The 19,460-nt window shown below is 37.5% G+C and overlaps 1 protein-coding gene across 1 annotated transcript in view; it reads right to left on the reverse strand.

Annotated features, from left to right (window-relative positions):
* Positions 1–890: 890 nt before the first annotated feature.
* LOC130561239 (uncharacterized) overlaps positions 891–19,460 on the reverse strand; it is a gene marked incomplete at its 5' end in the record, with an annotated part of 37,029 nt that continues 18,459 nt past the window's right edge. The window contains 8 exons of the mRNA XM_057345443.1: positions 891–2,997; positions 6,756–6,821; positions 6,932–6,960; positions 7,410–7,508; positions 7,770–7,865; positions 10,213–10,308; positions 10,697–10,795; positions 18,516–18,599. Coding sequence (XP_057201426.1) covers positions 2,692–2,997; positions 6,756–6,821; positions 6,932–6,960; positions 7,410–7,508; positions 7,770–7,865; positions 10,213–10,308; positions 10,697–10,795; positions 18,516–18,599 — 875 coding nt within the window. The remainder of the gene's footprint in view (positions 2,998–6,755; positions 6,822–6,931; positions 6,961–7,409; positions 7,509–7,769; positions 7,866–10,212; positions 10,309–10,696; positions 10,796–18,515; positions 18,600–19,460) is intronic.

Consider the following 19,460-nt stretch of genomic DNA (forward strand, 5'->3'; position numbering starts at 1 on the left):
TATATCAATATATCTACAGTATATGCATGTAAAATACAACTTTACGAGCAGGAAGATTTAAAAAAAAAAGAAAAAGAGGATAGGTAATGGCAGATAGGCCTAGGCCCTAGAATGTATGGATGTATGACTGCATGTAAGCAACTAAATATTGAGTTTTATTTTTTCACAGAGAATGGCAGAAATGACTCGCCTGGTCACTGTGCACAATGCTGCAGCTATACCACCATGGAGAATGACACCAAGGAGATCATTCACGTGGCCACCATATACAAGTAGCAGACATCCTGGAACTTTGTAATTACCTTAAAGCAACTTTTGTAAAAAAATATAAAGGGATTTTAACTACGCGCAGTTGACAGATGAAAGTATGACTATCATGAAAGTTCACAGACTAAGGTCGATTGCTTATATGTTACAGTAATATCTATTTTCATTCTCAAACCAGCAAAGATAAAAGGATGCTCCATTCTCCTCTCTTCTCTTTCTCGTTAGCACTAAATTGATTTATATCGTTGAGTAATTTACTTAATTGCCGTTTTGCGTGCATATTTATGTTTTTCAGGTTTTATGGGTTGGCATCCTTTACCATGTCTGTGACATTCACACCTGGACTATGGAAAGCTGTGAACACGGACACCTTGAAGCAGAACAAAGACGAGGAAAGAAGTGAATCCGGAGAGGCTCCCAATGCCACAAAGCCTTAGTGGACATAATTCTTTACAAGAGGTGGCTGAAGGATGTTCACAAATATTTGCGATTCAGGTACAGTATGGCTATACTTTTCCACAATGATGTACTTTAGTATTATTTTTGCTATACTGTATACGTGTGAGACAGCATGAAGCATTCCAGAATCATATCCTCATGTATGCGAGCAAGTGCTATGCTTTCAACCCCCCAGTTTATGAGACAAGAGTTCTGCTTGCTGCATTAGACTACAATTTCCACCAGAACCGACCAACAATGAAAACGAAAGATGGTAAAGAGATGTTTGTTTGACACTTATGCAATATCCCTATTTATAGTACAATATTCAGCCAGTGGTTTATATGCAATTGATTATGGCTTCACATGTCAATTAGGTCGTCTCTTGTTCTAGTTAGTAACTGAAGTTGAATGGTTGTAATCTGTGTAATTTCACTTTCAGAAGATTGTATAAGAAAAACGCTAGAAGATACAGCGTGTATTAGCTTCACAAATTTGTTGCATATACTGTACCATATTACCTTAGATTGATGTGAACATTACATTATGTAACTTTATGTTTGGCACTGTCAAAACAGCAGGACAATTATTCTGTGCAGCACCTGAAGTGGAAGGGTCCACATAGGAGATCACCTTGCCTTCTTGCAGGAAAGCGACAATTTATCAAGAAAAATATATTTACAGATATAGTGTTACTGTCACGAGAGTACACAGGTCAGGACCAGACAGCGGGTCAAAATGCAGGTTAAATTAGTGATGTTATGTTCTGTGCCGAGGCTTCGGAGCGTGTGCCGAGATGCTTTCAGTGAAGCGAGTATCGAGGCTTGTATCGCTTTAGACCAATGACGTCATAGATGACGTCTGAAGCCTCGCTTCCGCCTGAGTGTTTCAGTAAGCGGTTCGAATTTTGACGCGACATTTTGACAGCTATATAAACCAAGTTACACAAGCACATTCACTGCCCTCTGCCCAGTTAAGCCGAGACACTTTCCAATTTTAGAATATTAATATTGCTCCTTATGCCTATTATGACTATATAATTGATTTACAACTTTCATTTAAAGTCAATACATTTATTACGCAGTTGTTATACAATCATTATATACCACCAAAAAATACACACTATGTTCATTTAAATAGATAAGTGTATGCTGAAATTGATTTTTTCTTCACCGTTATTAAAAAACAGTGTATGGCAGGACCACATCAGGGCACATCTGTAATGTGTCTGCTTGTTTTACACTCTTTGGCCACCAGGTGGTATTGTGAGCAAATTAAGCCTTGAGAAATGAACCCTTTTGTGAACCACTTGGCTGAAAAGGTTCAATGCTTCACGGGGCTTCATCTCACCACCACTACATTAAATCCATTTAATGTCAGTCCACAGTGATATACATCCAAAAATTCATTGAAACAGGAAATGATACACAGCTGAACCAGGTTGAACACTAATGAGAGCACAGCATGATGGGAAATGGAGTCCATGACAAGAACAACACCCTCCAGTGGCTCACAATGGTGCAGGCAACCTGGCGTGACAGTTACTGTAATTACTTTAGAGCTTATTATTACTGCTCAACATTGTAAATAGCGCTCAAGCTGTCGATAATCATTAATAAATGTTCAAATGATTAAAATGAAAATAAAAAAAATCATCTATGCATTGCCAATCAAAATGCACAACAAAAGATCTCAAATTTAAATTGAGAAATTGTAAATAAACACATAAATATAAAATGATAAACAAATTCTAAACAATGAACATTTCTTTGATGCCTTGATGATGCTGGGGCAGGTTTGTGAATACGCGTGTGGTAATGTATGACCATGCCAGAGGGCTTGAAAGGACATTCACATGACAGGAATGAAAGATGTGAATTGTTGTTGAGGATCAGGGAATTTGTCCCTGATCCTCCAAACACAACAACTGGGGATGACAAGTCGGTTTCCCTGGCCTAAAGAGCCATGTCGCCAATAAATAAAGTTTTAGTATGCACCATAGCGATTCTCCCTGTTGTCATCCCCAGGCTCCCTGATGTGGCCAAATTCCGTCATGTCCTGACTGTGAATTATTCCTTCGTCAAGGCAATACCGGGAGAAGTCTGGCAGTAGGCTTACACAGTGAGCTGGCTCCTTGCCACAGCATTTCCTCTCCAGGTCCGTAGGCATCTCCCTACAGTTACCACAAGCACACCATGGTAGTCCTGGTATTTCAGCAAAAGGTGGGGCACCATGCTCGTCCTGATGGATGGGCTCCCTGGGCTCTTCCAGGGTCGTCATCTGTAGAAGGCTCTGAAGAAAGTGGACAGAGGACATAAAACAAGGCTTTTGTAAGTTACATGATAACATGTTGGCAATATGATACTGTATATTACGGTTTGTAGGCGGGTCAAAATATAGCTGCATGTTACTGTGGCTTGTTTCATATAATCATTTTGTTTCCCAATACATGACAATTTATACTGTAATACCACCCAACTAATGCGCAACAGTGACATTGCTACATGTGCACAGACCTGCTATGTAGTGGCGTAACTTTGTTTGAAAAGTGGTGGGGACAGAGATGACAAATACTTATACTTGAATAAATTGTTTCTCTAATAACTCGTTGGGAATATATCTTATATAGTGGTCGGTCTATCCATAGGCTACTCCGCTTTTCAACTCCATCACTCACAGTATATGTTCCTAAACTGTAATTTGGGAAGGGTCACTTGGCTGTTGCATTGCATTTCACTTTAAAACCGTTTATTCCTATGACAAAAAAATGTCACTTGCTCATTGGTTTACACGTTTTTGTGCTTGGACACTGGATGCACAAGCAAGTGCCGCGAGCGAGGATGATGCACGCATTTTGTACTGGCCGCATTTCTGGAGTCGCGGCCCTCTGTCTTCCGCAGATATAACTTACGAGTGTGAAAAATGGGAGATGGTGAGAAAGCGACACGTGAGAAATTGTGAGAAAGCCCCAAAACAATGAACACCTTCCGCAAGCATTTCTTAATTTCTTCCATAAAGTGGTGGGGACATGTCCCACCCGCAAATTACGCCTATGCTGCTATGTAAATAACGTTATCACTTTGTATTGTATTGGGGTTTGTCAAACAGAGCAAACAGGTTGGAATAAAGTAACCTTACAAATTTGACATTGTTAATTCATTGTATTATTTTATTTATTTACTATTTTATTTTAAAAGAGAAAAGAAATGGATCTTGAACTCTTACAATGTATTTTCATATGTTGTTATGTGCCTTCTGCCGAGTTTAATATGTATTAGTTAAAGAGTTATTTTGTGCATATGCCCCTTTAAGGCAGCGAGTTCTCTTGGGTACAAGAGAGAGAGAAGCAGCGAGTTTGAGTGCGTGTTAGTGCTGTTGTGCCTGATGCTGATGATTCCAAATTAAACTAAAACAACGTAAATCTATCCAGTGTAACCCGTGTTTTATTTGTGTTATTTGTATCCACGTTGAAGAGACTGGAGTGTTCACAGCAGCAAATAAGGGTTACACAAGCATTGGTTATAGCTCTCCTGTTTCTTTGGAGGGCTTCCAGTCTTCCCTCGTCCTCTCTTGTGGCATCTTCCCGGGTACCTCCTCTGCCTCTCCTCCTCGCCCTGACTGCACTACCAACACATCTCACTCTACCCTGCGGTACGTGGTCAGGTCGTCCCTAGTCTCGCGTAGCCAGACCTTCCGACTGAAGGTCTGGAATCCATGGCAGCTTTCATTGGGCAAGGCCCGCCCATAAGGCTGTGTGACAGACATGTCAAACAACCAACCACAGTTTGTTTCTTTTAGCATCACGTTTGGGGCGTGGAAATGTCCCCACAACAACAGACAAGTGTGCAACAAATCAGTCATTGAAGAAAACAGCATTGAAAGTCAAAGAAGAGGGAGAGCAAGCAGTAAGTCATTTGTTTGCGAACGTTGCAAAGGTTTATAAAAATGGCGCAGTCTCCATTAGCACCTCTAAGCAAAACACTGAGTAAATCAGCAGGAAACGTATGTAGACTTAGTTTAGAGTATTTCAAAGCATATAACATGGGATACAAATAGGAATTTACTATTGTGCTGGATCAGTTTGTTGGCAAGCTTTATGACACAAGTTTGTCGATCTGAACGTCGTGCTGTGTAAGTGTACTATTGAGGTACAGTAGCTTTTCCAAATAAGTTGCACCACTGAAATTGCATTTAAATGACAAGTGTAGTAAGACCAGGCAGAAACAATGCGCACCATCAACGCAAACACAACAGCAGAAAAGATTTGTCATTTCCAAATGCAGCCCTGTCACTCATTTAAACAAGATAGCTTTTCTTCCTCGATCACATGTCTGCGCTTTGTTTCCAGCCGGACCAATAAATAAACGCGACACTCGCATCTCCCGGAAATCCAACCAATCAGATGACGACTTCGACATTCTTGAAGTGTTTCCAGTTAAGTGTGCCATATGCATCAAACGTTTAGCCAACGTTCCGTGGACATGACGTCTGAGGCTGAGACTAGGTTGCCCCTGACTTTACAAAGGGGGAGAAGAACGTCAACTAACTTATTCCTAACTGCTATCTCGCTGTCAGATCAAACACCTTGAACAGCCTTGCAATTTACCATTAGATAGATGCTTCACTACTCTTAGCTTGTACCAAATAGCACAAAAGCCACTGTCATGCTCCGAAAGGGAGGGCTGAGCTGAGGACTGAGATATTGGTGGCAATTCTCAAACTCACCGCTAGTCGCCACTTAAAATCCTACACGGCGGCTTTAATTGAATACCCCTGGTTTAGGGTAAGGTTAGGGGTAGGTGTGTGGCTTCATTATCCCAATAAGTTACTGTAGGGGCTTTACAGTAAAAGACCCGTAGACCAGTTGTGATGAATGAATACATGAGTCATGAAATCAATAGATGAAAGAAACTTTACTGAAGAAAATGTTTTGTAGTTCTGCCAGCCGAAGTCAGCTTCAGCACGTTCAAGGAGTTCCACAGGCTGCTCTGCCTTTCATTGAAACTACAGGGATATTTATGCTAACAGTGGTTTCTAATTACATCAGTACTTAGGTAAATCACACTTACATGATTGGTTATCAATAGAAAGTTACTTAAACATGAACACAAAGCTCTAAAAACTCCCAATCACACACTTACAAAAGCCCCCAAAGCTACAGTACGTGCTAACTTCTGTTTTTGAACATGATGAAAGGAGGCCACCTCTTAATAGTCACGATGACCTAGCAGGAAGAGGGGCCTTGGCATTCATAGATACTCCAATTGGATTATTCTAGAAATGTACTACTTTCTACCGTGTTATTTGTTAACATCATAATCACAAATAAAAGGATAAATACTGATTTATTGTAATCATACCCAAATCACAATTCAAAATGGAAAACGCCGATTAATAATTGATAAGGTGGCACGCAATAGGCACCCGTTCCTTCATTACCATCCTTTTAATAATTTTAATAAATATAATAATTTACAGTCATTTACACTAAGTCCTGCTCCTGATGCAAGATGGGCCATGCCGTTTAGAGCATGGCAGATGCACGTTTATTGTGCTTTCAAACCCCAAATGAAATTCCCTAAACAAATATAATGAAAAGTTATGTTTTTTATTATTATTACTTTTATTAACATAAAACATTGCATATTAAAATGTTAGGCTATTTTGTAACTCAAATTAAAATGGACTATTACCCAACACTTAGTTTTGGTCCCATCCACTTGTCAAACGAGAATTGCACCTCTGGAGTTAGGAGTTGGTTATCTTTAGGTATTTACCTACTTACATATTTACCATTATACTTTAACATAATATATTAGATATTAACACAAACAAAGATTATGTAATGCAGTATTCTGGTGTTGAGAGTGTTAAGAGATGCATTATATATGTACATATTGTATATGTACAAGTTAACATAAACAAATAGTATGTAACACTTTATACAGGTGTTGTTAATGGTTAATTAATGTCAAGGAATACATTACCTAACATTAACTAATACAACCTTATTGTGAAGTGTTACCAATGAAATCTTATAAGATCTTCACCGAAGAATGTTGGTTCGGATTCTGTTGTGATCTGTTGGCTGGAGTTTGCATAGAACTCATTCTCATCTGTGGTAAGAGCAAAACATGTTATTTAAAGAGTATGATATGCAACAAACATGTACCAAGAAGCTGAAAGACTCAAATCAATGCTGTTTTATAAATGATATGATACTGACCTGACAAGACTTCAGACACGCTTGAATCTCTGTGATATGAGAACAGTGAGAGAAAATATATTTAGTGCATCAGTTCAGAAATCTGTTCTCAGTTAATGTATGAATGTACTTTTGTAGATGTGCTACTGTATATGCAATCATGGATTTATAGATGAATATAACAATTAAAGCATCATGAATTCATCTAGAGATCTCAGAAATGACTCTTCATTTCAATAACTGAATCTAAATGTTTCTGAGTGAGTGTATTATTTATTAGCATTAACATTTCAATAGTATTGGCATTGTCATTAGTATTCATCTCCATGACTTGATATTAATTAATTCATATTAATTTGAATGCTGCTGACATCATTACTAGCAGCTTCTGTTGTGTGTGTTCTGGATCTTTCAACTATTAAACATTTATTGTCAATGAAGCATATAAGCTTTACAGTAAATCCGCACACACAAATAAGCAATTTCAGTTTGTACTTACTGGATGAAAATTGTCCTGAAATCAACACAGACATGATGAATAAAGATTCAGAGGGAAAGACAATAAACCTCAGATCCATCACTGCACGCTCGCCATTAACTGATGAGAAACAGAGTAAATATATATTTAAATATTGTCACCAAATAAATCATCTCAATATCATCAGCAGATGAGAAATGATCATTTAAGTGTTATACTGGCATATGTGATTAAAATAAAAGTTAATTCAGTTCAGAAGAGTTTAATAAGTTTGAGATGAAACATTGATATATATTTCTGTATTTAGTGACTCAATAAAGACCAAACTGAATCTTGTTTATACATGTCAAACTGATATTGAAGTGTTGTGTGTTGTCTCACTTGTTTTCAGTATCAACTCTGCCATCAAAGCCACAGCACAGATTAAAACAACAATAACTGATCCAAACACATAAAGGGAAACAAAACGATGAAAACCTGTAATGAAAGACAAAATTCAACTTAGGAGTTGGACTTAAGAGACATAAAAATGTTTAACACGTAATGTAAACATATAATTGATATAGTTATTTTACTATAAACATATGAATGGATTGTTATGTATAGAAAACGAGCCCACAGCCAAAACAGTATATAGATGCACAAAAACATTTTTTTGCACCTTCAGATTTCAGAGTTTGAAACGGTTGTATCTCCACCAGATAATGTCCTATCCTAACAAACCATAAATCAATAGAAAGCTTGTTTATTCAGCTTTCGGGTGATGTAAAAATCTCCATTTAAAAAAATTGACCCATAAGACTGGTTTTGTTGTCCAGGGTCACATATTTAGTGTCTTATTTGTCAGGGTTAGACACGAGGACGGGCCCAGACGCAGACAGCAGGTAAGGGGTTAACACAAGACTTTAATATAAAGCAAAACAAAAACCCACAAAAGGGTAAATCAACAGAACAAAGGTAAAGACATAACGGGTAAACAGGAACATAAGCTAACTACATAAGACTTGACTACAGATAACACTAGATAAAAGAAACAACTAACTAGACTAGACGTGACTCCGGGACAAAACCACATGGAACAACACGAAACCAAATGAATCAGCACAAGACAGAAAACACAGGGGCATTAAATAAGGGATCAAATCAAGAGGGGAACAGGTGCAGGGCCTGAAATAATTAACAATCAATAATGAGGAAACGAGAGGGCGGGGACAAAGACGAGACCAGAGAGAGCGCATGTTATGTCAGAACCAACAATAGCATGTCTCTCTCCACACAAAACATGAGGCTCTGTCATGATCCTGCCACTAGATCAAGAAAGACATGACATGATGAGGCAGAATCATGACACTTATTAATTTGTTTTACGTTTCATCTGTGTGATATTTCAGTCCTTCTAATGTAAAGTAAAAATGTCCTTTTACATAATCTGTACAATAACACATTCATATTTAACAGAGTGAAACCTTTCTTCCTAAAAACGGTGTCTCTTTAATAATTTTTGTATAATAACACTGAGCTCTGTATTGATTTTTGTCATAATTCACTCAAGTCTATAACTGCATATGTAGACAAACGGATGAAGATTAAAGTATAAAAACACAGAATCACACAAAGTTTTTATGGGATGAATTTAATATCAAAATGATTAACAAATGCATGCACAGTCATCCGTGAACGTGATACAAGTTTCACTTCTATTTGTCTATTCACAAACAAATGCCGTATGATTTGAATCTATGAAATTTCGAAGCAGATTTATTCATAACCAAACAGCAGCTTAAAGTAACTTGTAAGTGAATTATTAAATGATTACAAAACAGCGATTACAAGCACCTAGCTGTCATTGTTACTGACTGGACATATGATTACAAACATTTGTCTGTAATTATTATTTTATGCCTGACAACAGAAATATGTAAACGACTTCAACTTTATTGGGTATTCCATAAAAGTAAGTTCAGAGCGTAAACGCATGTACGTAGTGATGATGTCACAAACATGCTAATTAGCACGTAACATAACCTTGGACCCTAGTGATGGGTAAAAATAGATTATGACGGATTTTTTACGAGCCTGTCCGTCAAAATGACGGACAATGAAAAGTCTAGCGCAACCTCTGCATCGCTCTGTGAGACTGCCATCTAGTGGTAGGCCGTAGTTTATGCACGGTTGTGCGTGGATCTGAAGTTGTTTGTGTTCGGATTATTCAATGCAAAACCGCGAGAACAAAGTCTCAAAATCCAAATGAACCAAACAGGATGAATGAACGCACGTCGCAGGATCCACAAATGCGCATGTAGTTATTGACGTGCACAAATTATGATATATTAATACGAAAGATAACATCTGGATTCTCTGTACAAATCCATGCAGATTCATTTAATTCTGAATTTTGCAGACACGAACATTTGTTTGAGGGTCATAACGCATAGGCGTCGGTTTATTCATTGATAGTTGTTTGTACATGGTTGTGTAATGCTGAAAAACGTGAAAAGAACGTCTCAAAATCCAAATGTACAGAACAGGATGAATGGACGCGCCTTACAGGATACACAAAATGCACAACTTCTCATTGGTATGTGCAAAATGATTATACATAAACACAAAATAAAACATTGTATTCACAAATCTGTCTCTCTTTGTACAAATCGCCTCATGTTTATTACAATCTAAATTTCACAGATTCAAATCATAAGGCATTTGTTTGTGAATAGTAAAATACAAGTGTAACTTGTATCACGTTCACAGATGACTGTGCATGCATTTGTTAATCATTTTGATATTAAATTCATCCCATATATTTGATAAATCAATACTGTACCCAGATCAAGACGTAAATAATAACTCTGATCTGAGAATCTGACAACTGACCAGAGTATCTGCAGAAACACCATCACACAAGCCCATCCAACAGGATCTGTGAATTAAAAACAGAAAAATATTTCTGACTTTATAAGATTGACAGTATACAGCAGACAGGAGAGAGAATGAGTTGAATATGACACCAATCAAACACAGAGTCCCTACAACAGCTCTTTATATACCGTTTACCTTCATATTTACTGCATCTTTTATAAAGTTTATTGAGAAATAAAAAGATAAATTGTTCTATTTTAACACAACTTTACATTATTTCTTCTCAAGTGCCTAAAACCTCTACACAGTTGTGTACATTCCTGCATGTGTGTGTTGTGTCTAAATGAGAAGTTCATGAACTGTTAACTGTTTGTAAGGTCTGATTCTATTTGTCAGATCAAGGACAAAGTGTGTTTTATTTTCTGATGTTATTAAAAATATTTTCACACCTGTTTTATTTTCCATTGTAAAGATGAAAAAGCCGATCATTACTGCATTCATCACTAATGTGACAATGAGCATCACCGTGGCTATGAACTCATTTGACCCTGAAAAAGTGTGAGAATGTTTTCATGAATAACACTTTACATACAAACACAAGCAGTGTTCATCAGAGTTTAACAATCAACACAAGATGATCAGATATCAGATTAAACCTCTGAACATATGAAATGATCATGAAAATGAAAAATGTAAATAATAATAAAAATTGAATACATGAATAATCACAGATGAATCAATAAATCCACTGCAGATGTGAATTTATGTCAGTTTTTATGAATGATGAAACATCGTCACAAAAACTACAAAACACAATGATCTAAAAACATGTTGACTGTAATTATGTAATATTTCATGAACACAGAGAAAGAGACATTCTCATAGACTTCTGTTGAAAGAAGCAAATACAGAAGTGACTCGACTGAACGTAATCTCACAAACACAATCACTTCATTCTTGTCTTCTTTTTGGCCAAACACTTTCAATAACATAAGCAGTTATATTTTTAACATAGAAGTGATGAATTAAATATAAATTTGTCATGTTTATGGCTTTATGTACGACGGCGTTTTAGTGCCACGTTAAAAAAAAAAAATCTAAGATTACGAGATTAAAGTCGAAATATTTCAAGAATAAAGTCGAAGTTACAAGAATAAAGTCGAAACACTATGAGAATAAAGTCGAAATGTTACGAGTACAAAGTCAAAATGTTTCAAGAATAAAGTCGTAGCAGTATGAGAATAAAGTAGAAATGTTACGAGAATAAAGTTGAAATATTTTGAGAGAAATCACACAATTGCTAGAATCAATGGATGTGGAGGATTTGGTTAAATCCTACTTTAGATTAGGATTCAGAAATAAGGAAATTCTTTGTCTTTTGGCGCATCAGCACGGAGTTAAAATTAGTAAAAAGACACTGCAGCGGTTATGTGGGAAACTTAATTTATTCAGAAGAAGAAATCAGACAGACATTGAGGAAATTGCCTCTTTTGTGCAGTCTGAAATGGCAACCAGTGGTGGACTCCAAGGATATCAATGGTTACATCTGCGTGCTATTCGAAGAGGATATGTTGTTTCTCAAGAGACTATGAGGATGGTAATCAAAGAAATAGACCCTGAAGGAGTTGAACATCGGCGCGCTCGACGTCTCCGACGTCGGCAGTATTTCAGCCGGGGTCCCAACACGTTGTGGCATATGGATTCATATGATAAACTGAAGCCGTACGGCATTGCAATTAATGGTTGCATTGACGGCTTCAGTCGGTTTGTGTTGTGGATGGAAGCGGCCCATTTCCGGGGTGGTGTAGTCGCTCCATTTGCCACATTATGTATTAAACACACATAACGTGATTGTTACACGCCGTGGAATTTACCCTGTTTCAGCCTCGGCGAAACACGATACCGTCAGTCCTAACCTCCACATAGGTTACCGGAAATGCTAGGCTAAACCGTCAATACGCAAAAATACTAGGGGTTACCGTTTACAACCTAACCAAATATTCCCTGCGTGCAATTTTCCCTGCGGTGTGGGTTCAGAACTTGAACGTGTGACTATATCAGTTATGTGTGCAATGATGTATGGATGCTAAGGGAGACCAACCAGAGACGCTCGCTTACCTGGTGGCGGCGATCTTTCTCGGCCTTCGGGGCTAGCCCAATCCTCGCTGCCTCGGAGTGGCTAGCCCTCGCATACAGCTCCCATATCAATGTGTACTTTCCCTAACTTCCACTAATCTCATAACATGATCTACTGTATGTTGTCTCTCTATCACTCCTCAGACACAATGATACTGTAAATGTAGTCAATGTTGTAATTCTACATTTAATTTAAAAAAAAACGATTTTTATAGTCATCTCGCTTTAAGGTGCCATTCCACGTGATGCCAATTTTCAAACTTTAGTTAGTGTGTAATGTTGCTGTTAGAGCATAAATAATATCTGCAAAATGATAAAGCTCAAAGGTCAATGCCAAGCGAGATATTGTCTTTAACAGAATTCGCTTTTCAAGGACTACAGTGAACGGCTGGAATCGGACTTTATCCCTTTACTTCCCAGGTACATGATGTCACTATTCCGAGTTTTTTAATAACCTCCGCCCAAAGGAATACGTCAAAAAATGGGCGAGGACTTCCGTAGAGAAGAGAAAGAACCGCTGGAGTATGGCATTATTTTAATGACAAATGTCGCGAGCGCATTATTACAAGGCGAGAGCGCATTCTTGTCATACGAGCGCGCGAATCTCTCCGCTCACACGCCGATTTCCTTTGCTCATGCACAACTGGACGCGCGGTTTCAATTATACGCTGCTCTCTTATGAATTTTCATCTCCTCTCACAGTGAGCGTGTGCGCACTCAAAATGCGTGCCGTGCGTCCACGAATCCTTTGGTACTCTTGCTCTCGAGAGGTCCTCCTGTGTGTTCCAGGCATTATAGGCTGTCAAAAGTAGTCAACCAATCAGGGATAGGCTTCCACAGCGGGCCAATGAAAACGCGACCTCTTACATGGCATCTTATTGGTTGAAAGTGACTCGACGTTTTCAACGAAGCAAGATGGATCCACCACGTTCTCAGGTAACAATATTAATATATTTGAGGCAACATTATTAATCAAATGTATATTAGAAATGAACGGGGCATTAGGATGCTTTGTAGGCTACATATAAACATCCTAGTCAGTTTAACTACCATGTTATTCAGACAAAACAGGCCAACACCCTCAAATTCATGTGGTCCTCATGCATGTCGTACACTAAACATAGTATTGTCAAAATAGTACTAAATTGATTACCGAACAATTTAGATTGGTGTCTTAAGTTAGCTTTATTCTAAAATAATATTTACTACAAGTAACGGTACATATAAAAACAAACATAGCAGTGGAGTATGATCCTCCCAACATGCAACATAGGGCATGATGTCAGCTTCACACTCTTTAATTATCATGGTGACGATTTTAGATTATTTTAGCATTTTATTTTATAGTAACAGATTTGGAATGCATTTGGAAATATCATATAATATTCTATACCTATTTGGTTATGCATTTGCAGACAGACACTGTAAGTGTTCTGCATTCAGTGTTCCAGAAGTTCAGGGCATAAAACTGAACTTCTATGCAATATACCAAACGCTCCCTTACCGTTCATTTATAATATACATTTGATTAATAATGTTGCATCAAATATATTAAAATTGTTACCCGAGAACGTGGTGGATCCAGAGGCGTATTAAGACCCCCAGAGGTTCCCCCCATCCACCCACCTACCCACACGCAAGAATCCACTCATTCAAAGATTTATATATTAAAAGATTTTATAAGAATGAAACTCAGCAATTTACAATATACTATTTTACAATAATTACACATTAACATGACACTTTTGTAGAAAAGAACACGAAAACAACTCCTTTCATCAAGCATTTTAACAATTAGGCCTACTGTAGCTAAGAGGTCGCATTTTCATTGGCCCGCCCTGGAAGCCTATCCCTGATTGGTTGACTACTTTTGACAGCCTATAATGCCTGGAACACACAGGAGGACCTCTCGAGAGCAAGAGTACTAGTGATGGGAAGTCCGGCTCTTTTCTGCGAACCGGTTCTTTCAGACAGTTCGTTTCAATGAACCGGTTCAAAAGACCGGTTCACCGATTCTCTGACGTTAGTGACGTAATGAAATCACTCGCCCTGACGAAACGCGTGAAGTCTATCTATCATCCCTACCAGCTGGGATGAAAATACACTCGGCACATTCAAATATAAAACCAAAACCAGTAATCATAACTTCTGTCAGTTAACACATCACGTCATGATCTGACACGTTTCTTACATATACGTTTTGCAACTAAAGCACCCAAATAGGCACAGTGAAGTGCAGCAAACTATGACATTTTAAGTCAAAGATAAAAAGTGAATAATTAATCTTCATCAGCATTTTACAGAAACTATATGATCCATGCATAATTCAATACGATTTATGTGTTATTAAATAAACGTACGCTTTGCCAGATTGCTCCATATATTTTCAGTCCTCGGTTCACGTGCGCTCGTAACATTAGCACAGCATCAGTTGTCCACACTGTTCTGTAGCCTCACGGTGAATCACGCATGCTCACTAGCTAAGCTCATCGGTTCTCACTCAGTCGGAGTCTGTCGGACTGACTCGGACGTGACCGAAAGAAGCGGCTCTTCAGTTCGTGTACTGCTGAATCGAAATCTGTTGCGAACCGGCTCTTGACTCGAGAACGAGAACCGCTCTAGCAGTGGCATGAACATAAACGGCGCTGCAGATTGGCTTACGTACAGTGATAAGGCAGTAATAAAGTCCTAAACATCTTTCCAAAGGGTTTTATAGTATCACACCTCTGTTTTATAAAAATATCTGACTTAGATGCTTTTTATCTGCTTTAAAATTACACGCATGCGCAGTTTCATCGGTTCTGAGTCGGACGTGACCGAAAGAGGCGGCTCTTCGGTTCGTGTACTGCTGAATTGAAAGCTGTTGCAACCGGTTCTGGTCAGAAGAAGCGATTCGAGAACCGCCAACAGGTTCGACGGTTCACAAATCGGACATGCCCAACAGAAACGGTTCTCGTGACTCTAGATTCTTCTAGTCTGCGAAAGCGATTCAAGGAATCCGCTTGCTTCACATGATGATTACGTCATGTTTAGATTTATATAATCTTGTTTAGAAATTAAATAAGATGTTCATGAAAACACCATGGATTACTTATGAAACAAATAAATGTTTAGTTTATTATTTTTACAAACAATTATTATAACCTTTACAATAATTAACATAAAAGCACAACTGCACAAACGTTTTCTGTAATGCATTTTAAGCAACATTAATATAAAGAATATGTTTGTACAAATATTTATGACCATTAAAAAGTGTGATCTGTGCTCAAATGTTTATGTTCATGTTGCAAATGTAGTTTCTTATATGTTGAACCGGTTCACAAATTGGACGTGTCCGAAAGACAGCTCTCGCTTGGTTCAGTGGTGATCCGAAAACTGTGGCAACCGATTCTTGAATCGAGAACGAGGATCGCTCTAGGCGGAGTGTTCGATAGAACACGCCACTGCACGCATGCTCACTATATCAGCTAGTTTATCTATAAATTGAATAGCTTCTCCGCTCATGCTTAACAGTTCAGTTCAGCGTGTAGTTGTGTACTGTTGGACTTACTGAAAAGTCGTTGATACTGGCTGGTTTATTTTGAGTCCGATGGGTTTTCATGCATGTCAAAAGTGAGTAACTGAAGGAATTTGTGGATAAGTGCTTTTTGTAGACGCGAACCGTTTCAAACGATTCAGTCCGATTTGGTGAACCGGTTCGACCGGTTCACTAAAAAGAACCGGTTCAAATGAACGATTCGTTCGCGAACCGGCCATCACTAAAGAGTACCAAAGGATTCGTGGACGCACGGCACGCATTTTGAGTGCGCACACGCTCACTGAGCGAGAGGAGAGAAAATTCATAAGAGAGCAGCGTATAATTGAAACCGTGCGTCCAGTTTTGTGCGTGAGCAAAGGAAATCGGCTTGGGAGCGGAGAGATTCGCGCGCTCGTATGACAAGAATGCGCTCCCGCCTTGTAATAATGCGCTCGCGACATTTGTCATTAAAATAACGCCATACTGGAGTAGTGTTTGGTTCTCAGAGATTGTAAACATTTGACTGAGCTGCGCGCTAAACTACTTTCACTTTGATCACAGTCCCACAGCTGGTAATAAGAATTCAGCTACACACATTCTAAGAGAACCAACGGTCACATAACAGCTTCCATGACTTTAACATCGGCTGTGAAAGCTGTTCTGTGTAATACACTGATATTGTGTGTGTGTGCGCGCGCATACGTCTAAAACACACTTCTACGAAACATCCTTTGAACTCCTGCTCGCAAATATCTCCTGGTCAGTCTGCTTGTATTATTATCCAACTATATATATAAATATAAAAAGGCAAAACTAACGCTTCTGTTGTTAGTGTTAATTAATATAACCGGTCTGACGCCATTCAGTCCGGTGTCATTTCCCTCGCCATAGTAGGAAAAAAATGCGATCTCTAACAAAGATTGACGATTGCACATGCACTAATAGACCTCCGTTACACTTCGATCGATCCGAATGTTTTTAACTGATTAAGTGAAGTTGACGCCATTGTTTATGTTTAATGCTAAAAGCCAAAGCTTATGAATTCACATGCACTGAGAGGGGCACCGACCAATCACAACAGCTTGAGAAGCGGAAGCTTGCTGATATGGTGTGGGTGGGACATCTTCAGACACACGCTCTAAGCGGGGAACCAATCATGACAGACTGGGTCAGCTTTACCAATCAGAGCGTTTCGGAAGGAGGGACTTTATAGAAACCGGAAAAAATGTGATTGTTTTGTGAAAAGAGGGACAGCGGTGAACAATATATGGAGGACTAAACCTGCAAAAATTATAAATAAATAAATGTATAAATAAATAAATATATAAACGAATAAATGTAATAATATGAAAATAAATAAAGGAATGAATGGTTTGATAAAACAAAATAATTCGTTTTAGCTATTATTGATCTTAGCTTTAACTTTTCTTTTCATTTTTTAAATTTATTTATTATTTTTTGTGTCCATTTTTTAATTATTTTTAATTATTATTATTTTTTATTTTTAGATTATTTTATTTATTTTCCTTTTATTTTTACATTTATTTATTTATACGTTTATTTATTTATTATCGCATGTATTTATTTCCACTTTTATTTATTTATTCTTGTATTTATTCTTACTTTTCTGTGTCTTGTATGATAATTAGATGGGTTGGTCTTGCCTACTATTGGTTCAGCGTAGATTGAAGCGTTTGATCGATTACTCTTGACTTGTTTTGGACTAACGTCACGTCACTCACTGATCGTTTGCTTCGTGTATAACGTTAACTATGGCGGGCGCACAATTAGCTAGAGAGTTACAGCATTTAGCCAATGAAGTCGATAACCATGCATCAAATGACTATGTGTCATTCAGATTAGATGCATTTATTGATGATTTATTACAGATTGACGGCGAGATAAATGACAAAGTTCTTCCTCAGTTGTTAGCCTCTTTGAAAAACGATCAGTGAGTGAATAAATACATGCGATAATAAATAAATATAAAAATAAATAAACGTATAAATAAATAAATGTAAAAATAAAAGGAAATGATAAATAAAATAATCTAAAAATAAATAATAATAATAATAATTAAAAATGGACACAAAAAATAATAAATCAATTTAAATAATGAAAAAAAAGTTAAAGCTAAGATCAATAATAGCTAAAACGAATTATTTTGTTTTATCAAACCATTCATTCCTTTATTTATTTTCATATTATTACATTTATTCGTTTATATATTTATTTATTTATTTATACATTTATTTATTTATAATTTTTGCAGGTTTAGTCCTCCATACAATAGACTCGAAATATGTGAAATGTAAACCGTTTTTTGAAACTAGAAACATGACCATTCATTGTTAAACACCCAAAAAACACAATCAAAGCTTCGAAAATGGTACTGTTAAAGCCTTTGAAACGGGATGACAGCACAGATGTGTGTGTATCAGTGATCAATACATGTGTCTAAAACTTAAATATTGTTTTAAATCAATTACACATGAAATATTATCCTTTTGGAGGTGTTTAACAAACATGAGTGTACAGTAAATACAGTGTGTCTGAAAATGTTCAAATTCATCAGAATACCCATTCATCAGATTAATTAATCGGATACTTACAGCCGAAGTGAAGATAACATTTACGAAACATTCTTTCATTTGTCATTGTTAGTAAAAGTGGTAAAACTGCAACAATGATGATTCCTATAAACAAGAGAAATTATATTAATATAGTGTCATGGTTCTGCCTCACCTAGTCTTGGATTTCCTGGTCCTGAGGCAGAGCCATGACAAAGTCTTTGGTTATATGTGGAGAGAAACATATTGTTGTCCTTTTGACAATAATATGCGTTCTCTCCAGTGTCTCGTCATTGGCCCCGCCCCTCTCGTTTCCTGTATTATTTCCTGGCCGTGTTTGATTACCCTCACCTGCCCTGTGTCATTATCCTTCGTTTGTCTTCCCTATTTAATGCCCTCATGTTTCTTTGTCTTGTGTGCTTGGATTGGTTGTTGTGTGCTTACCTGTGTTGATGGTGTCTTTGGTTGTGCTCCATGTTTGCTGTGTCCTGTGTTCCTGTTTGCTGTGTAAATCCCCTGTCTTAAGGGTTTAGTTTAGCCTTTGTCAAGTATTGTCTAGTTTAGTGTTTAGTTAGCCTAGGTCCTGTTGTTCGTTTATTATTTTGTTACCTTTTCATTTACCCCCTCGTGGGTGTTTTTGTTTCTTGTTTTCGTGTTAAATAAAGTCTTGTTTGTTAACCCCTTCACTGCCTGCCTGCATCTGGGTTCTTCAGACACACGTTCGTGACATATAGATGTTGAATATTACTGTAAGATATCAACAGATTGTATTAATTTTCAATAGGTTTTCATCATCATCATCATCTGAGTTCATAACTGTCCTGAATCACCATCTCTACTACATACTGCACACTACTTACATCTACTATCAAAATAAAATGATATATAATTTACATACTGAGAGAATATTACAATCCTGTCCAAGTTCACATTTCTGTATGAATATGTGCATGTACACTTGTATGCTTTGTATTTATTAAATTAATT

This window comes from Triplophysa rosa, linkage group LG11, assembly GCF_024868665.1.
Source record: "Triplophysa rosa linkage group LG11, Trosa_1v2, whole genome shotgun sequence".
Classification (NCBI taxonomy): domain Eukaryota; kingdom Metazoa; phylum Chordata; class Actinopteri; order Cypriniformes; family Nemacheilidae; genus Triplophysa; species Triplophysa rosa.